Here is a 22,142-nt window from a genome sequence, read left to right on the forward strand (position 1 = left end):
CACCTTCTCTTATTCAGCAAAGTAGCTTTCTATAATTTTATCCTTTGCCTTTCACAGAACAGTAACCTGGAGTAGTTTCAATGGGATTTTACTTTGTATAAAGCACAAAAACCTTCTCCTACAAGAAGTTGTTAATTTTTCCTCTGCAGATGATGGCTCTCTCTATTATTTTTGGGAAATCGGTGAAGTACAACTTCCATTCCCTTAGATCCCTTCAAATTCTCAGAGTCAAGCTCAGCTTTCTCCTCCAGGCTGCAGGCAACCATAAGTAGGTATGCACCAGGTCTGGGCAAGAAAAAATCTCCTAACCAAATCATATCTGAGTCTCAATACCTTCAACAACTGACTTATTTTCAAAACAATTTTTAAAATTCATTGAGTTGCTAGATTTATAACTAACATTCAAAACTTACTTGTGAATCTATGGGTAAGGAACACAGAAATCAATACTAATCTGTGACCCCATGATAATCTGTAAAATCTGAGACCCAAAATTCTCAAATGATGATGTATTAGCACAGCGGCAAAGGCACTGAGTATTTATTACAGAATGTTCACTTTCCATCCTGCTCCTCATAAGCAACTAGAAAAGTCCACCAAGGTCCAATCTCCCAATCTTTTTGACCCTTTGAACCTCCTTGCAAGAGGCAGTGTAGTTTGATGCAAAGAACATGGGGAATATGGCCATTACAATAGTTTTCTAAGAATGCTGTAACAAATTACCACAAATTTAGGGGCTTAAATAGCAAAAGTTTTTTTTTTTTTTTTTTTTACAGTTCTATGGGCCAGAGGCCATGGGCCTCATTGGGCTAAAATCACAGTATTGGCAGGGCAGGTATGGCTGAATTCCTTTCTGGAAGCTCCAGGGAAAACTCTTGTTTCTTTGCCTTTTCCAACTTCCAAAGGCTGCCTGCATTCTTTGGCTCAGGGACTAATTCATCCACCATCCATCTTCAAAGTCAGCAAAAGTCAAGTATTTCTCAAATCATATAACTCTGACCTCCTTTTTCTGCCTCCTGTTTCCAGTTTTAATAATCCTGATTCCACTGGGCCCTCTCAAAAACTGCAAGATAATCCCCTATTTTAAGGTCAGCTGACTAGCAACCTTCATTCCTTCTGCAACCTTAATTTCCCTTTGCCATGTAGCCTACCATATTCATAGGTTCTGAAGATTAGAATATGGCTATCTCTGGGGCTGAAAAGGCTTTATTCTGTCTACCATGGTCTAATGGATCTACAACCAAAAACCCAGGTCTATTCCCAAGTAGCACAGCACCTTAATCTTTTATTATTTTAGTATTTTCTTTTGAAAATTGCTTAATAATAGCTAACCTCTTGAATATGAGTGAGGATAAAATGAGATAATAGATGCAAAATATCTAGGCACAGAGGCTAGCACGTAGGAGGACCTCAATGATGTTCACTTCCATCTTCCCTTACCATCCTCTCAAAAGTCACCATTTGTATTGGGGTAGAGCTGAATTTTGTATCTATGCTCATTTTAGCTTTATAGTCATGCTCTTTGCCTACCACGACACCACTTTCTGCAAGAAGGTCCCAGTGTAGGGAAAGACTGAGCTGCAGAAAACTTCACATACACAAATTGCCAGCTATGATCTGCCTTTCTGCATCACCCTAAGATTCATATGCTGAAACCTAATCTACAAGGTGATGGTATCAGAAGGTGGGGCCTTGGGAGGTGTTTAATTCATGAAGGTGGAGCCCTCACAAATTGGATTAGTGCCCTTATAAAAGAAGCCCAACAGGTCCTTTGCCCCTTCCTCCACATGAAGACACAGTGAACAGGCACTATCTATGAGGAATGAGCCTTCGCCAGACACAGCAACTGCTGGAACCTTCATCTAGGACTTCCCAGCCTCCAGAACTATGAAAAATAATTTTGATCTTTCTAATCCTCCCAGTCTATATTTTTATTAGAGTACCCAAACAGACCAAGATAGTGCCCCACATTATTAGGTGAGCACTCTAAGATATTCTTCTGATAGAGATAAGAGATTTATGCTAATCCAACACAACTTCTGAATTGATTTTCTGTTATGACAAAACAGATGAAGTATTTAAAGGAATAACCATGATTTACCAGTAAAATGTGATGACGGAATTGAGCAATCATCAATGTTGATCCCATTAGCACTCCTGAAGGTCCCATGAATCATTAAATGGTTATTTTGAATGAAGTACAAAATAAACAACAAGATGTTTGATTTTAGGGTTATCATGCTTTTATTACACAATGAGAATGTTCTCTATCTTAGGACCATTTTTTAAAGACAACATGTAACAGTGAAGCAAGCCAGAAATCTGTCTCAAATGGTAACAAGAAACAATCCAACCTCTGGGCTTTATAATGGAAAGCATAACATGATGTACTAAGTGATTTGCTATTAACCAAGAGCCACAGAGGTGCCTGGAGATCTCCCTGTCACTTCCTCTAAAAAACACAAAAATCCATCTGTTAAGTTCAGCATACTCTTGAATTGAAAATGACTTTACTCTCAGCTGTCCACATCCTTTTCCTATATTGTATTATAAGAAAAGGGGAAGAAACAAGAAAAACATCCACTAATGATGGCAGCCTGGTTCTACTCATTCCCTGGGCAGTGGTAACAATGTGAGGGATCTAGAGCACGAAGGATCTTGCTTGAGAGTAATTAAGTAATTAGAAACAGAAATAATTGACTTATGTGATACAGTGATGTCAACAAATCAACATTTCAAAACAACTCATTATCTATATAACCTTAACATCTCGGAACTCAAAAAAATCATTAAATTCTTACTTTGACTAAAACTTATCTTAACAGCATTTTAATCTTATTTCTTACTAATTACAGCATTGGAGAGGGGAGTATAATGATATATATGTATGTCGGGTGAGAGGGCTGAAAGACAGAAAAAAATCCATACTTTTTTTTTTTTTTTTTTGGTCCAAATAGCAACTAAGAGGAAAGAGTCTCTGGTTAGTGCCAAGGAAACCCAATGTGCAAGCTGACTGTCCTCTAAGCTTTCAAATAGAGATAACCCATGATAATCTGGTATTCTGACTTTACCTCATTTCCTCAATTACAGATAACAAGATCATTCCTGCTTACAGACAAAGCTTTGCTCAGAGAAATAGGGACTTGACAATAGTTAAAAAGATCAGTGTCACTCAAAGTGCAGAGATGACTGGTATAAGTCACAAAGAGATAAATGCAAAGCCTGAGAGTAAACATTTAGAAAGTTTTATACCAATTTTAGCAAGTCTCATTCATTACGGGTAGGACTGCAAAATGGTACAATTTTACAGAACAATTTTAAGTCTGTTCAATCTAATAATTAAGAAAAATGCTTTAGGTTTGTATCATTTTTAAAATTTTATTTTATGAATCATTTTTCTTAATTTACCAAGGTATCAGTCCTTGACAGATGCAAATTAAAACAAATACCAAGAAAACCAGTCCTTCATCACAGCTAGTTTGAGAAGCACCACAATAAAATATCCCTCACAAATAGAATAGGCAGAGTAGTGCCTCAAAGGTACTTGCTGGCAGATATTATTTACTGTGATCCCAGATTCCTTTTAGCATGCTGAATAGGTAACTGATAATGCAGCTAAGTAGAGACAGCTGGACTTAGAACAAAAGCAAGTAAACACTAAAATTGAAAAAGAACGAATACTTAATATGTCCTTTATAAATTCTGTGCTTACAGACTAACAGTCTGTCACTATATTTCCACCATGGTAGCATTTCCACAAGTTGAGAACCACTGGTACATTTTTCAGTATCCTTTTTGCCATTTAATATTTATAGTGAACTGTTGACTAGAGCCTCAATGGCCATTAGGTAACAACTCAACAGTAGAATTCTCTGGATGTCTTGATTCTTCAAGAAGAGTCTCAGTAGAACTGCCATATATCAAGCACCTAGTATGTATCTGGTATTGGCAGATACTTAATGCATCGTGGTTCAAAAAAATTAAATACTTTATTCATAATAACAAAATGAGTAAGAGATGGAGCCTAGATTCAAATCCAGGAATGTTTGATGTTCCTGCCACTATAGAAAGCTGCCTTTCATCAGAATAATGTTCAAATATAATTCTGAACTGAATCACACTTATTTTGAATAGTATAAAACCTCAGTTGCTAACAAGAAGATCAACAGAAAGCAGGGAAACACTTGACAAAAAAAGTTAAAAAAAATATGACAGTGAATCCTTATATATAACACCAAAAGCAGGTTCCATTTTAAAAAATGAGAAATTGAACTTGATTAAAATTAAAAACTTCTATTCTGCAAGGACACTGTTAAGAGACTAAAGATACAAGGCCAAAGCTAAGAGAAAATATTTTCAAAACATTCAAAGTACACAAAGAACTCTTACAATTCAACAATAAGAAAACAACCTAATTTTTTTAAATGGGCAAAACATCTTAACAGAAACCTAACCAAAGAAGATATATAAATGGCAAATTAGCATATGAAAAGATGCACAACATTCTATATTATCAGGGAACTGAAAATTAAAACAATAAGTATCACTTCACAGCTATTAGTATGGCTAAAATCCAAAACACTGATACCACCAAATGTTTTCAAGCATGTGGGAAAAAAGCAAGTCTCATTCATTGCTGGTAGGACTGCAAAACCATACAGTCATTTTGGAAGACAGTTTGATAGTACTTTTACAAAACTAAACATACGCTTACCATGTGATCCAGCAATGTTGTCCCTGCATACTTACCCAAACGAGTTCAAAACTGAAGTACACATAACATCCTGCACATAAATATTTTTAGCACCTTTACTCATAACTGCCAAAACTTGGAAGCCATCAAAATGTCTTTCATGTCTGTCAGTTAACAAACTGTGGTACATCTATGTAATTTAGAATAATTGAGTGATAAAAAGAAGAGCTATCAAGCTTTGAAAAGACATGGAAAAACATCAAAGGCATATTGCTGAGTGAAAGAGGCCAATGTGAAAAGGCAGCATAAAACATGATTCCAACCATATGACATTTTAGGGAAGGTAAAACTAGGGAGACAGTAAAAAAAAATCAGTGGTTGCCAAAGGTTAGGTAGGTAAGAAAGAGGGATGAATGGCAGAGGCCAGGATTTTTAGGGCCATGGAACTATTCTGTATGACACTATAACTGTATTAGTCCATTTTCATGCTGCTGTGAAGACATACCCGAGACTGGGTAATTTATAAAGAAAAGAGGTTTAATTGACTCACAGTTCCACATAGCTGGGGAGTCTCAGGAAACTGACTATCATGATGGAAGGGGAAGCAAACACATCCTTCTTCACATGACAACAGGACAGAGAAGTGCCACCAGGGGAAATGTCAAGACACTTATAAAACCATCATATCTCATGAGAACTCACTCATTATCATGAGAACATCATGGAGGAAATAACCCCCAGGATTCAATCACTTCCCACCAGGCCCCTCCCACCACATGTGGGGATTATGGGAACCACAATTTAAGATGAGATCTGGGTGAGAGAACAGCCAAACCATATCATACTTCTGCGGGCCCCTCCCAAATCTCATTTTTCTCACATTTCAAAACACAATCATGCCTTTTCAACAGTACCCCAAAGTCTTAGCTCATTCCAGTATTAACCCAAAAGTCCAAGTCCAAAGTCTCATCTGAGACAAGGCAAGTCCCTTCCACCTATAAGCCTGTAAAATCAAAAGCAAGTTAGTTACTTCCTAGATACAATGAGGCTACCGGAATTGGGTAAACACACCCATTCCAAATGGGAGAAACTGGCCAAAATAAAGGGGCTATGGGCCCCATGCAAGTCCAAAAACCAATAGGGCAGCCATCAAACCTTAAAGTTCCAAAAGAACCTCCGTTGACTCCATGTCTCACATCCAGGTCATTCTGATCCAAGATGGCCTTCCATGGCCTTGGGCAGCTCCACTCCTGTGGCTTTGAAGGGTGCAGCCCCTCTCCCAGGTGCTTTCATGGGCTGACATTGAGTGTCTGGCTTTTCCAGGTGCTCAGTGCAAGCTGTCAGTGGATCTACCATAATGGGGTCTGGAAGATGGTGGTCTCCTTCTCGCAATTCCAATAGGCAATGCCCCAGGAGTGACTCTGTGTGGGGAATCCAACCCCACATTTCCCTTCTGCACTCCCCTAGCAAAGGTTCTCCATGAGGGCTCCACCCCTGCAACACACTTCTGCCTGGACATCCAGGTGTTTACATACATCCTCTGAAATCTAGGCAGAGATTCGCAAACCTCAGTTCTTGACTTCTGTGCACCCACAGGCTCAACACCACATGGAAGCTGCCAAGACCTGAGGCTTGCACCCTCTGAAGCAATGGCCCTAGCTATGCTTTGGCCCCTTTTAGCTACAGCTGGAGCTGAGGCATCTGGAATACAGAGCACCATGTCCTAGGCTGCACAGAGCAGTGGGACAGGAGTTAGGCCTGACCCATAAAACCATTTTTCCCTCCTAGGCCTCTGGGCCTGTGATGGGAGGGGCTGCCATGAAGGTCTCTGATGCCCTGGAGACATTTTCCCCATTGTGTTTGTGATTAACATTCAACTCCTCCTTACTTATGCAAATTTCTGTGGCAGGTTTGAATTTCTCTAAAATGGTTTTTCCTTTCCCATCACATTGTCAGGCTGCAAACTTTCCAAACTTTTATGCTCTGCTTCCTCTTGAACACATTGCCACTTAGAAATTTTTTCCACCAGATACCCTAGATCATCTCTTCCAAGCTCAAAGTTCCACAGATCTCTAGGGCAGGGGCAAAATGCCACCAGACTCTCTGCATAGCAAGCATGACCTTTACTCCAGTTCCCAATGAGTTCCTCATCTCCATCTGAAACCACTTTATTGTCCATATCACTATCAGCATTTTGGTCAAAGCCATTCAGCAAGTCTCTAGAAAGTTCCAAACTTTCCCACATCTTCCTGTCTTCAAAGCCCTCCAAGTCTCTAGGAAGTTCCAAACTTTCCCACATTTTCCTGTATTTTTTCTGAGCCTTCCAAACTGTTCCACCCTCTGTTACCCATTTCCAAAGTTGCTTCCATATTTTTGGGAATCCATATAGCAGTGTCCCACTCCCTTGGAACCAATCTACTGTATTAGTCCATTTTCACACTGCTATTAAGACATACCCGAGACTGGCTAATTTATCTGAAAAATTGGTTTAATTCACTCACAGTTCTGCATGCCTTGGAGGCTTCAGGAAGCTTACACACATGGCTGAAGGGGAAGCAAATATGTCCTTCTTTACGTGGCAGCAGGAGAGAGAAGTGCCAGCAGGGGAAATGTCAGATGCTTATAAAACCATCAGATCTCATGAGTACTCACTATTGAGAGAATAGCATGAGGGAAACTGGCCCCATGATCCAATCACTTCCCACTGGGTTCTTCTCATGACACCTGAGGATTATGGGAACTACAATTCAAGATGAGATCTGGGTTGGGACACAACCAAACCATCATTGGACATTTGTCAAAACCCACAGAATGTAAAACACAGAAAGAACCCTAATGTAAAGTATGAACTTTAGTTAACAATGATGTATCAGTATTGACTTCTCAATTGTAATAGATGGACCACACTAACACAAGGTGTTAATAGTAAGGGAATTGAAGGAGTGGGCAGTGAAAGGTAGGGGTAAACGGAGTATAGCAGGTCCCCAAATACAGTTGTTTTTTATTCAATGGCATTTGTGATAACTTGATGAGAAAAAAGTATCAATTCAACCGGGGGACGATGTCTGTGTGGAGTTTGTTCATTCACCCCAGGTCTGCATGGGTGTTCTCCAGGTACTCTGTTTTATTTCCCACATCCCAGAGCTGTGCACGTGAGGTTGGTGGCTGTGCCTAAATGATCTCCATCTGGGGGACTGTGGGTTTCCGTGAGTGGCCCCTGTGATGGATGCTGTCCTGTCAAGGGCTGGCTCCTGCCATGCACCCACAGCTTCCAGGACAGGGTCTGACCACCTGAGACCCTGAACTGGAATAATTGGGTAAATAATAATCTTACTTGCTTTTGCTCATCTTTCTTAAATGTATGTATATATCACATTTAATTCAATGTTTAAAATTACAAGTGTTTTTGGTCCTTATTTAGAAGTTTTATGAGGTTTTGCGACCAGAAATATGCTGTAGGAACTTAACTCTTGTTTATATCAATTAGCCTACTGTAGAAAATACAGTGTCTTGCTTAAAGTTGCAGTTTCCATCCAAGAATCCAGATGATGTTAAGTGAGGACTTACCATATGGGGCAGCTTTTTGAACTTTACACTCCTTTTTTTTTATTTTGAGATAGAGTCTTGCTCTGTCGCCCAGCCTGGAGTGCAGTGGTGTGATCTCAGCTCACTGCAACCTCTGCCTCCTGGGTTCAAGTGATCCTCCTGCCTCAGCCTCCCGAGTAGCTAGGATTACAGGCACGCACCACCATGCCCAGCTAATGTTTTTTTTTTTTATTTTTATTTTTAGTAGAGACAGGGTTTCACCATGTTGGCCAGGCTTTTCTCAAAGTGCTGACCTCAAGTGATCCACCCACCTCAGTCTTCCAAAGTGCTGGGATTACAGGCATGAGCCACTGTGCCCAGCCATACACTCAGTTTTTTTTTTTTTTAAAGCCTAAACTGCTCTAAGAAAAAAAGTCTATTTTAATACAAAAATGTATATGATTCATAACTATACATCTCAAAATTTTTCTGTGCTCATGACTACTTTTTATGTCAATCATGAGAAATTTTGAGAATATTCCACTGTATAAGTAAAAAGCCACTCATCCATATCCAGGACCTTGATAAGGCAATAAGAGTCCCAGTGTTTTACTATCTGACTTATAATTCATACCTATTCCAAAGTGGGAATTTCCCTCTAACTACAAGCAAGCCTTTGCACTCAGAATATGACTGTGGGCATGCCCTCCACTTCTTCAATGCAGTGGTTCTCCACCCTCACCCAAAGGATATTTGACAATATCTGAGGACATTGATTATTTTCATGGAAGGGGAGGGTATGCAACAAGCATCCAATAGATAGCAGCAAGGAAAGCTGCTAAATATTTTACTGCAAAGAACAGCACCCACTACAAAGAATCATCTAGCACCAAATTTCCAGGTTGAGAAACCCTACTTCAATATAACCCACAGTGCCAAGATGACCCACTGCCTGTGAAGGTGGTGAATCGCCATTCCAGATGTTTACATAAATCCACATCTCCATCTGGGGACACAACCTGCTCTGCATAAGAAAAGTTTCAACAAGAAAAAGATCTCAAAGACTGAACCCAGAAGAGGAAGCCTCAGCACTTGACATTTCCCAGATTATCTCAGAGAGAATCCTTCCTTCAACAGATGATTCAAAGGATCCAAGAACTGTAGTGACCACTGAGTAGTCTACAGAACCTAGCTGAGTCACCTTTGTCAACTACAAAATGGAAATGCCAGCTACTAGATAGATGTGAGAATCAAAGCATGTGAGAAACGTGACCACATTTTGAAAAGCGTGAGGTCCTATTTACGCCAACAAGCAATAATCAAATCTTCTCTGAATAACATCAAGCCTGGAAGACCCCAAATCCTGTCATTTCTAATTTCCAATGTTCGATCTTTTGGGCCAACACCATACTCCACATTCGGGATCAGTGTTCTTTCCTTATCAGTATCACTTGAGCAAAATGATAAGGAAAGTTCACTTCCACCTAAAGGCAAGCTTGAAAATCCACAGGAATAAGGCAGCTAAAGGACCCTAGCAGATTACATTTAAAATATTAAAAGGAAAAAATCTGAAACTCATTTACTCTGCAGTGTGAGTGTCCAGTGAGAAAAGTTGAAAGCTCCTTGCCCCAAGACCAATGTGTTTTAGTAGGAATCAAAGCCTAAAGCTAAAGGAAGGGCATGCTTAGCTGTATGAAAGAGGGGTGCTTTGAAATACGATATGCTTTTTATTCTTTATGCCATAAGTTATCTATTTTCAACTTTCCATAAGGCCACACTGCCTGCCTAAATCATGAATTAATTAAAATGTTTAACCATCACTCCTATTCCTCCAATGTGCCCAAGAGTGTTTACAATATCTGATTAGTAGAGATAAAAATCTTAGACTCACATAAGAAGAATCTATTTTTTAAAATGATGCTGTTATGGGTTGAATCATGACCCCTCAAAACTCACATGTTGAAGTCCTAACCCCTAGTACCTCAGAATGTGATTGTAATTGGAAATAGCATCATTACAGATATAATTAGTTAAGATGTGGGCATACTGCAGTAGGGTGGGCCCCTAAAACAATATAACTAGTATCCATACAAAGAGCGGAAATGTAGACACAGACACAAACACAGGGAGAATTCTGTGTGAAGATAAAAGCAGAGTTCAGGGTTAAGCTTCCATAAGCCATGATATAACATAGAGTCCAGAAAACCACCAAAAACTGGGCAAGAGGCATGGAACAGAATCTCTCTCTCAACCCACAGAAGAAAGCAACCCAGCAAACACTTTGATCTTAGACTTCTAGCCTCTAGGATATGAGACAATAAATTTCTATTGTTTAGGCCACCCAGTTTGTGTGTGGTACTTTGTTAGAGCAGCCCTAAAAAACTATTACAGGTGCCTATCAAGTAAAAGCTTTAATAAGGTCATTATTGACATCAAAAGGTATGGTAGGAAGAATAATGCCCCTCAACTGTCCATGCCCTAATTCTTGAAGCCTGTGAATTTGGTGCTATACATGTCAAAAGGGACTTTGCAGATGTGATTTAAATTAAGGATCTTGAGATGAGAACATTGTCCTGGATTGTGAGCACAGGCCCGAGATAATCACAAGAGTCCTTATAATAGGGGAGTGTAAATGTCAGCATAGGAGAGAGATTTAGAGATGCCATGCTGCTGGTTTAGAAGACAGGGGAAGGGCCCATGACCTAGGTCTTGGTGGCCTCCAGACGCTGGAAAAGTCAAAGAAATGAATTCTTTGTGAGAGCTCCCAAAAGGGACACAGCCCTTGCTCATACTTTGACATTAGCCCAGGAGGACTTCTAACCTCCAGAACTGTAGAATAAATTCTCTGTTGTTTTAAGCCACTAGATTAGTGGTAATTTGTTATAGTAACATTAGAAAACTAATAGAGATTTGTGGTATCTGGAAGTAGTGTGCTGCTATAACAAATACCTAAAAATGTAGAATTGGCTTTGGAGTTGGGTAATGGGCAAATGCTAAAAGAATTCTGAGAAGGATGGTAGAAAACTATATTTACTGGAACAAATGGTTAGTAGAAATATAGACATCAACAACCCCCTTAGTGAGAGGTCAGAAAGAATTAAGTAAGGGGTATGGTAAAGAACATATCTTAAAAAATGCTTAAGTCATCAAAAATAAACAGTAGAAATAGGAATGTTAAAGGCACTGCTGGTGAAGACTCACATGAAATGAAGAACTGAGGAATGCGTTATTGGAAAATGGAGTAAAAGGGATCCTTATATAAAGTTGCAGAAATCCTAGCTCTATTGTGTCCTTGAGTTACGTGGAAAACAAAACTTGTAAATGATGAACTTAGATATTTAGCTGAGGAGATTTCCAAGCAAAGTGTTGAAAGGTTAGCTTATTTTTTTTCTCACTATTTATAATAAAATGTGAAAGGAAAGAGATAGATTAAGAGAAGAACTGGTAGGCAAAAAGGAACCAGGAATTGATGATTTGGGAAATCGTCCACCTATCCAGATTGCAAGAGGCACTAAATTAGGAGATTCACTGCCGGGAAACAGTGCTCTGCAGAGAAAGCTAAGGGCATGGCTAGACAACTTTTGCTAGCAGTGGGAAGAATCAGAAAGCCAGTTCAACCCATCACACATACTCATTCATTTGTACGGAGTATTTAATCAATTGTTGAAAAGATTAAGGAATAATCTTAATGACTAATAGTCATAAAAATAATGACTAATAGTTGCCCTCAACCATGTCAGCAGAAGCCAGGAATAAAGATGGGATTATCCAGAAAAGATCTGGCAAAACAAATATCTCATGAGTGAATGTCTGTGACACACATGGGATCCCACAGAGTTCTTCGGAATTTTGCCCCCAAGATGAATCATACACAGATCCTCGCAAATACCTGATCGTTATGATTTAGATGATGAGATCTGGAACTATTAAACAGATGAGATTTTGGACTTTGAGTTGATACTGTAAATGGGTTAAGACTTTTGGGGCTATTTGGGATGGAGTGAATGCATTTTTTTTTTTTAATGTAGGATGGACATGAATTTTGGGGGCTCAGCAGGAAGACTTTGTAAGGCAGAATATGTGATTAAGTTAAGGATCGTGACATGAGGAGATTATCCGAAACTACCTATGTGCGCCTGGTATAATCACAACTGTCCTCACGAGAGGCAGGAGTGTCAGAGTAGGAGCAAGAGATTTGAATTTAAGTGGCACCTAGAAACTGAGAGAGGCAAGGAAATGTATTCTTTCCTAGACTGTCCAGAAGGAATACAGCCTTGACAGCACCCTGAATTTAGCTCACTAAGGTCTATTTTGGGTCTCACATCCAGAACTGCAAGTTAAAAACAAAATCTGTTATCACCCCCACCCCATCGTATTTTCTGTAAATACTTTCCCCTCTTAGTTATAAATTTTTTAATTCTGGTTTAAGTGCCATATTTTAAAAAGGTATTATTTAATCCATTTTTCATTTATTTAAAAGAATTCAAACATCTTATATTTATTTTAATTGTTTCAGAAAAACTAATTTTTTTTTTTCATTTTTGTAGGGATTGAGCAAGGAAAGAATGGAGACATCTTTGTTTTCATGTTTGTCTTTTGCAATGCAGACTATTTTTATATGTTATCTTCAACAATAATTTGGGAAGTAGGTATCTATACCTAAGTCTATTATTGATACACAATGATTTAAAAATATATCTCATTATTGGACAAAAACGTTATTAATGACTTGCTGTAGATGAACTGCGTTTCATAACACATCCAGTTCTAAGTAAGAAGTCTTCTATGGGAAGGACTACCCAACTGCTGGTCCTTCCAATGGAAATGACAATTTAAAACACTTTAAACATATTTCTCAAAGTTTTATTTTAAATAAAATATTAAAATAAAATTTTAAATTTATTATTCTTTGTTTTGTAAAATAAATACGTATTTATTGATATCACCTTAAAGATACATATAAGCATAACAAAGACAAGAAAAACCATCCCATAGAAATATGTCACCTAGAAATAATCACTGGTAAATGTCTTTCTTACATAGAGTTTGGATTCCAGAAATGGCAAAGTTGCTTGAACCAACCCAACATTTCCACGGAAAACAAAATATGAAACAAACAAAAAAAAGAAACCAATTTATACTCGCTGAAGAACAGGCAAAAGAAGGCAGATATCGGAGGGGAGGCAACGCTTAAAGAACAGACCCATGTTGAGAGAGGTCCAGCGTGGACAGGATTGCCCCTGAGGGCACTCCCTATCAGCAAGCTGGAACTCAAGCAAAAAGCTACAAATATTATCAGCATGGGGTTTCAGAGTTTGGGGCTACTGAAGTGGCTGGCAATCAAGGAAAGAAATCTAGAAAAAAAGAAAGCACCTCAAAAATCTGTATATATACACCCCTCAAATTATTGGCCAACTCTGGACGCGTGCATCTTCAGGGAAGACCCCCAAAAAGCCCAGCGGAAGGGATCTGCTGGAATCCTGCACAGAAGCTTCAGCCACTGCCCACCACTGGGGTGACAGAGTTTAGGGTTTGAATTTCATCTGCCTTAGTCAATTCAGACTGCTATTGCAAAATACCATAAACTGATTGACTTATAAATAGCAGAGATTTATCTCTCACAGTTCTGGAGCCTGGGAAGTTCAAGATCAAGGCACAAGTACATTCAGTATCTGATGAGGGCCCACTTCCTGGTTCATAAACGTCCATCTTCTTGCTGTGTCCTCACATGGACAAAGGGGCGAGGGAACCCTTTGGGATCTCTTTTATAAGGAGACTAATCTCATTTATGACGGCAATGACCTAATGATCTAATTATAACCCAAAGACCCCACTGCTTAACACTGTCACCTTGGGGGTTAGGATTTCAACATACAAATTTTAGAGGGGAAGCAAATGTTCAAATCATAGCATCACCAAAGAAGAGAGAATCTGTAAATATCTCAACTTTTTCATAGACTCACCTTGACAAAGAGTAAAACTAAGCTTCCATGAGTTCAGAATAATCAGCCAGAAATGTATCTGCATGCTAAAACAAAAATCAACACTTCAGAGGAAAAAAAACAAAATCCAAAATCCAGAAAGATAGTGCTTCCAACCAATAGACTGGCATTAATAAATACTGGGAAGGATGTGGAGCAATGTAAACTCTCATGTATTACTGGTGGAAGTATTTTAAAAAATTAAAAAATCAACAATTACTTAGAAAAGTATCAATTTTCAGAAGTGGTTGTGGATAGAAAACTCTATATTCTATGCCCCTCAATCTTCTCCTGTGTTATATATATTACAAACTACAATTAAATAGAATGAATGAACTAATGATAGATACAACAACATGAATGAATGTTAAAATCATTATGTTGAGACAAAGAAGTTATACACAAAAATGGATACTGTATAATCCCATTTATATGAAGTTCAAGAATGGACAAAACTGACTCAGAACTCTGGTAGGAACGGACTAGAAAGGAATGTAAAAAAACTTTCCTCTTTCTCTGCCAGGCTCAGTTTCCATAAGGAGAGTGGCCCAGGCCCTCCTCTTCTCCATCAAACCCTTTCATCAGGCGATCTCAACTTGTTCATGCTTTAATTCCCTTTTCACATTTGTGGCTTTCACAAATATGTATCCTGCCTGGACCTCTCCCCTGAGCTCTGGGTGCTCACTGCCTATTTAACATACCCCAAACAGAATTATTGATCTCCTCAATTCCCCCAAACCTTCCCTATCTAAGGAAATGACATTACCGTCCACTAAATAATCAGACAAAAAACCAAAAACAACAACAAAAAAAGGGAAACAAAACTTCTAAGCTTCTTTGTTGATTCCCACCTCCCTCACACATCATGTTTAGCCCATTAGTAAATTCTGTTGACTCTGTTGTCAAAAATATATCCTGATTCTAACCACCTTCCATCAACCCCACAGTCACAACCCTAGGCCAAGCCACTGTCATCTCTCCTGATAAATACTGCAATGGCATCTGTGATTGACAGTCTCACCAGATAATAACCAATAAGGGAAAAGACAATTTCACAAAAGGAAATCAAAGTACTGTGGCCAAAAGAGGTGGAATTGATAAGTGTCTGAAGGCAATAAATGACCTCTGAATTGATTTTTACCGATTTTTAAAATTTTTTTTTTTACCATTTTTATAGGTAATATTTAAATTTTTACTTTGGAACATCTGGCATTCCTACACTATGCAATATTACACACTTTTCAGCCATAATTGTTCAAAAGATGAAAATGGAATGAGAATAAAAATGTAATCTATATACATGTAAAAATCTCTCAATGTGATAATGGAAAACTGTGCTGAATATTTTTATCATGTTAGGAAAAAGAAGGGCTTTCTAAGCAAGGACATATATCTAAAAACTCTTAAACAAATGCAAATTACAATAGTAAAAATAATTGCAGCTGGTATGAAAAAGTATGAAAATTCCTATTACATAAGTCTTTGCTGACTGTATAGAAAAAGAACCCAGTAGAAAAATAAATTATTGAAGAAACAGACAATTATTGTCTTTAAAAATATACAAATTCCTTTAAAAGTAAATACATGAAAATTTGGGATAAAAATGAAGCTTCATTTTCTTTATGTATCAGATTGGCAAAATTAAAATGATTTATATTACCAGTATTGGCAGAATGTGGAGAAATTGGCACTTGCACAGATGATTAGTAGTAACATAAATTGAGGCTTAGAGTAGTTTGGCAACATCTATTAAAATGTAAAGCACACATACATTTTGATAACAACTCTACCATCCTACATAAATATTTCCACAAAAGCTCAAAGATATCCATGTTTTGTGTGTGTGTTTTTGTGTATGTATGGTGTATATTTATATAATCGTTACAAATAATGACTTCTATAAACTGACATAGGAAGGTAACTAAAATGTATTGCAAAGTGGAAAATACAAGGTGCAACATAGGGTATATTTCCCCACTATTTTTAGTAACATATATTCATGCATATTAGCATAAGCTTTAAAAAAATCTGTAAGAATATATCAGGGACTCTTAACCATGTTTCTGTTCTTAGAGGTGATATCAGAAAAATCATTTTCGTAGAGCATTAGTAAATTGTCCAAACACTAGAAATAAGGAACATGACTCTGTACTGGGACAAATGAGGCTATCTTTTACACACTGAAATGCAATATAATCAAAGTAGTGTCCCATAGATATGCGGCATTAAACAGTCTCGTATGAAGGAATTGGCAATTGATGGCATGAATATCTCAGTAAAATAATTTTTCATGATATAAAGATCAACCTATTCTCAGAACGCTAGGAGAGAAAGCCTACCTTACCCTTTCGCCTTCCTGTCCCTCAAGTTCCACATTCTCACACCAATTACCTTCACTGATCCAAACTGCCCTAGTCAGCTTGTCTGTTTCTACCCTGCATGTAAAGTTGGAATAGAACCAACAGCCTTCTTTTACCACCTCTCTTTAAAGGCATACCTAGAGGTACTTAACTGGCTTTGACTGACCCTGCAAATAGAGAAGGTGGAACCTACATAGAATCACATACCACTGAAGTTCAAGTGTCCTGAGTCCTCATCTTGGCCTCTAAAGCAAAAGCACAGCCACTGGAAAAGACATCCTGGAGGAGTGCACATTCCAGGGACATCTCTGAAAACTGACATGGGAAGAAAGGCAAATACTCCCACAGTACTCATCTCCAGGCATTCTAGAAATGACGATAGATATTTGTATGCAGTGCAAAGGTGTCATTTCCCCAAAAACTATTGAGAAACAACCTGTATCACACACACATAGATATCTATACATTGATATATATGTATGCAAATATACATACATATATGTATCAATTATCACCCAACAAAATGCATCTGCTTGGTTTTCAAAAGCGATGAACACCAGAGCAGTATGAAAATAGGACCCAGAAAGAAAGGAGAAACAGATTAAACTCAAAGTGAATGATTTTATCTGAACTTCTCTATTTCTACTTCCACAATTCAAATTAGGTAAAGAAGTGACATACGTCTAGGTTTTGTCATTATTGTGTTTTGTTTTGTCCTTATAAAAATGATAGAGCAACTGCATAAAATACTCTCCATTAACTCATTTAGTACTCACAAAAATCTCACGAGGCATGTACTATTATTTCAGCTTTCCAGATGAGGTACAGGGAGATAAACTGAGGAAGAGGCACTCAGAATTATTGTTCACACCATGCACTGACATTTTCTTGAAATAGTTCTCTCTTAACTAATGAAATGTAAGAATATTCCCCTCCTGAAATGCTCTATGACTTCTAGGCCATAAAACATCAACTCACAGTGGCAAGACACACAATGTGTCTGTGATGCATAATGCATACCGCCAACCTAGGGCTTATTACAACTTATGCTGGAGCAGCAAATAGAATTCGGTCCCAAAGCTTTAATATGTATGCGTATGTGTGGGAAAAAGACAGAAGAAGCCTTTGTTATTACAAAGTCCCAGAGGAAGCCAGTGCCCCGCAGCAAGTTCTGACTGTCTGCACTGGAAATCATGGAGGGGGACTCCCTTCGCCATCTGGGTCGCGCGCGGCCCGCGGGGCCCAGGGCGCATGCGTGGCCGGGCGGCCGAGGCGCTTACCTGGTGCGCCGGTCGAGCAAACACAGGGCCAGGAGCAGCAGGGCCGCGGCGAGGGCCAGGCCCGGGAGGCCCAACCACTCCAGCGAGAAGCGGCCCATGGCCGCTGACACTTCTCCTGCCATCCGGCGCGCGCTAGGCCGCGGTGGGCAGCCCGGGGTCTCCCTGCGAGCAGCGCGGTCGGCGACTCTGCAGCCTGCGGCGGCTTCTCTCGGCGGCGCCCCCTAGTCCAGGGCCGGAGAGGCTGGCCTGCCGGCAGAGCAGACAGGAATGTCACCGCGGTCTCCCAGGCTGTGACAAAAGTTCGTGGACTGCCCCCTCCCCGCCTATCCTCCACCCACGCGTACCGCCCCATTCCCCTACCGTTTCCGACCCTGCAGCTTCTGGAAAACAGCGCCCTTGATCCTCCAGGGCAGGAAGAAGGGCCAAGGAAGGGGTTAGAAGGGGAAAGAGTTAGGATTTCCCAAGAACCAGCCCTGAAGGCCTGGAGGAGGGGGATTTCGCTTCTTAGTTGGACAGGAGCCCCTTGGGTTCCTTACTTCTTAGCCCGCGCCCTGCGGGAGGAGCGATTCTGCTTGTCCCTCAAGATGCTTGGGAAGGTGCCGGCTGCGCTCTGTCTCCGGCGATCTCTTAGATACAACCCAGCGGCGTTGGCCTGGCGGCAGAAACCGGCTGAGTGAGCGACCTCGAAACCGTTTCGCGCCCACCTCCTTCACCCCCTTAACATTCCTATTTGCTCACAAGTTTTGGTTGAGGCCTACGGAGTGCAGAGGCGCGTGCCAGAGACACGGAATACAAAGACCTAGGCTGTAAGCCTTCAGAAGTCCCGATGAGGCACACAGTACAGGAAGAGGGTGAGACAGGTAAAAAGAGATTGCAGAACATCGTGGTAGGGGCCGAAAGAGAAGTGGTTCAGGTACTACAGGTTGTACTCAGAAAGAATAAGGGAGAAACTTTTAAAATACCTTGTTTTGAGTAATGACCATCCACTGGATAGTTTACACACGTTTTTAATTTCTATTTTTTATGAGTATTTTATAGAAGACATAATGAGACTCGGATTAAATAACCTTGTTGCTCCCCTGATAAATGTTTACCATTCCAACTGATAAATACTTGCCGTTCTAACCATGGTCCTATTCCAGGACTTGGGTGCTCTGTCAATGCAACACTTCTCTGGAATGGGTACAGCAGCTTCAAAACTGATCTCTGGTTTTTTACCCTTCCAGTCCATCATCCCCATTTCCACCTCCCTAAAACACAGACCTATGCAGCTTTTAATCTGTTCAGAACTCTTAATGGTTGCCTTTGTGAGGAAGTCATATCCTCCACCTGCAATGAGAAGCCCTCCACAAATTGTCTTCATTGTACAGATCCCCCTGCCAGCACATATATACTCAAGCTTGAGCCACCGTGTCCCTCATACTCAGCCTGTTCACATTATTAACTTAAAAAATCCATTGTAGTTTTGATGATCGGTGTCCTTGAGCTTTTTTTCATATGCTTGTTGGCCACGTGTATTTTGGAAAATCAGTGTGGTGATTCCTCAAAGACAGAACTACCATAGGATCCAGCAATCCCATTACTGGGTATATACCCAAAGGAATATAACTCACTCTATCACAAAGACACATCACACTTATGTTCATTGCAGCACTGTTCACAATAGCAAAGACATGGAATCAACCTAAATGTCCATCAGTGGTAGACTGAATAAAGAAAATGTGGTATATATACACCATGAAATACTATGCAGCCATAAAAAAGAATGAGATCATATCCTTTGCAGGAACATGGATGGAGCTCAGGGCCATTATCCTTAGCAACAGAAAACCAAATATGGCATGTTCTCATTTATAAGTGGGAGCTAAATGATGAGAACACATGGACACATAGGGGGGAACAACAGACAGTGGGGCCTACTGGAGGACAGAGTGAGTGAGGAGGGAGACGATCAGAAAAAAATGACTAATGAGTACTGGACTTAATAGCTTGGTGATGAAATAATCTGTACAACAAACCCCCATGATATGAATTTACCTATATAACAAACCTGCACATATGTCCTGAACTTAAAAGTTAAATACATAAAATAAAAATAAAAATTCACAATTTTTAAGTTTTGAAAAGGAGAGAGGAGACTTTATTTCTTCCAAAGGGTTACAGCCTGCAAGGTGGCCATCCAGGCAAGACCAGAGAGAGGCCCTTCAAAGGAGGGGGGCTTGGGGTAGGAGCTTTATGCTAAAGAGGTTGGCTAAACATATATATTTAACTGGTTACAGGAGGAGCTATGAATATTCATGAAGGTGGTCCTGACACATGCCTATTGAACAAACATGCATGTAACATATGACCCATGTTCACTTTGGGGTGGCTACTTAGCATTTAAATGTGTTACAGTTATGCTTTATATATCAAAAGATCATTTTACATACAAAGGTAGGTAAGTGTGTAATCTCTGTAAACGGGCAAAACCAGTCAATGGTCAGTGGTCTTCTTAATCAGGAGAAAGTTACTGAAACCAGACTCTTGTCCAATCAAAGTTGTAGTTATGGCTTGTGGAACAGCAGGGTCAGTTAGCATCTGATGGTGGATGAGCTGCAACTTTTAATATTGCAAATCCTGAGGCCAGTGCTTTTTCAGTTGCTAGAGTGAAAAACCTTGTGGTAGTTAGAACATAGTGTATTTTTTAAGTGTTACTGCCCATGGCTCTAAAGCTGTGAATGGCTAGATTAGCCCCAGAATCTTGATGTTTACGAGCCTCTTTGTCTTCGACTTCTATTCCAGAATCTGTGTCCCGCCTCTCCTTTCTCCTGTTGTACGTTCAATTTTCCAGGCAGTCCAAAAGATTGCAGTAAACTGACAGCCACTCTGTCTCTTCCACGAGAAAGTAAATTGAGTGCTTTCCATCACTGCTGGGACAGCAGAGCCAGTTTACAGGATGGTCTCCGTACTGGGGCATTTCTGTAACCACTGCAGAGAGCCACTCACTGATTTTCACAAGAAGTCTCTGTCATCATACTTTTGTTTTCTCCTAGATGACTTTTGTTTAAAAACATAATTAAAATAATAAGAATTCACTCTACTTATTGAACATTTATTATTTGCCAGACACCATACTATACATACTATTTTATCACATTAATAACAGCAAAAACCCATGATTGATTGCCCTGCCTTAGAAGAGTGGAAGGAAGAAGCCTGCATAGTTATCTACCAGATTGGTTTGCAACTGTATCATATTCCTGTGTTATCTGCACAGTGGCTTACTTGGGAAACTTTATTATCTATATGCAATACATTTTAAGTATATATTTCTTTTGGGTTTTCCACTTTTGTTAAAAGGGACCTTCACTCTATAACCAGATTAAAACAATCTAAAGATATCTTTTATTTTTCTTTTACTTTCATGGTGGCTCATTATTAGCATCATTATATTCCATCCAGTTCAATTCAGTTTTAACTCCAAAGTATACCATTATCCCCATCACCTCTCTAACAGAGATTGCTGATTGACCCTCCATATCTGCTCATCCCTTCCTCCTCACTAACAGAGTCCTCCATTTTTAACTGAACGAATGCCAGTCCATCATAAAGACTACTTCTAGTTAGCTGAGTGTGGTGGTGTACACCTGTAGTCCCAGCTACTTGGCTAATCAGGAGGCTGAGGCAGGAGGATCACTTTAGTCCACCGAGGACTTAGAGGCCACAGTGAGCTATCATCAGAGGACACTACTGTACACTCCAGCCTGAGCAACAGAGCAAGAAACCCTGTCTCTCTAGAAGGAAGGAGGGAAGGAAGGAAGGAAGGAAGGAAGGAAGGAAGGAAGGAAGGAAGGAAGGCAGGAAAGAAAGAAATAAATATAGTGAAACTGTCTCTACTAAAAATATAAAAATTAGCTGGGCACGGTGGCACACACCTGTAGTCCCAGCTACTTGGGAGGCTGAGGCAGGAGAATCGCTTGAACCTGGGAGGCAGAGGTTGTGGTGAGTCGAGATCACACCACTGCACTCCAGCCTGGGCAACAGAGCGAGACTCTGTCTCAAAAAAAAAAAGAATGAGATGTCACTTCCTTCAAAAAGCTGGGATGAAAGGGACTAAGCACATTAATATTGGATAAAAGAAAGTAAAAAGGCCCCTCAAAGGAAGGAAGGAGAGAGGGAAGGAAGCAGGGGAGGAGAAGGGAGGGGAGGGGAGGAAAAGGGTGACAGAAAGAAAGAGTAGAGGAAGTAAAGAAAGGGAAAGGGTGACAGATTATACTTCAGTGACTCACTCCACTAGCCAAGTGACCCTCATCTACCAGGT

General features: G+C 39.8%; 1 protein-coding gene across 2 annotated transcripts in view; it reads right to left on the bottom strand.

The window, feature by feature from the left end:
* The window catches only part of LOC112630225 (25-hydroxycholesterol 7-alpha-hydroxylase), a 208,622-nt gene extending 190,459 nt beyond the window's left edge, over nucleotides 1-18,163 (bottom strand). For both annotated transcript variants that reach the window (XM_025394356.1, XM_025394355.1), the window contains exon 1: nucleotides 17,840-18,163. In XM_025394356.1, coding sequence (XP_025250141.1) covers nucleotides 17,840-17,961 — 122 coding nt within the window. In that variant the 5' untranslated portion in view covers nucleotides 17,962-18,163. The remainder of the gene's footprint in view (nucleotides 1-17,839) is intronic.
* Nucleotides 18,164-22,142: the final 3,979 nt, after the last annotated feature.

Source organism: Theropithecus gelada, chromosome 8 (assembly GCF_003255815.1).
Source record: "Theropithecus gelada isolate Dixy chromosome 8, Tgel_1.0, whole genome shotgun sequence".
Taxonomy (NCBI): Eukaryota; Metazoa; Chordata; class Mammalia; order Primates; family Cercopithecidae; genus Theropithecus; species Theropithecus gelada.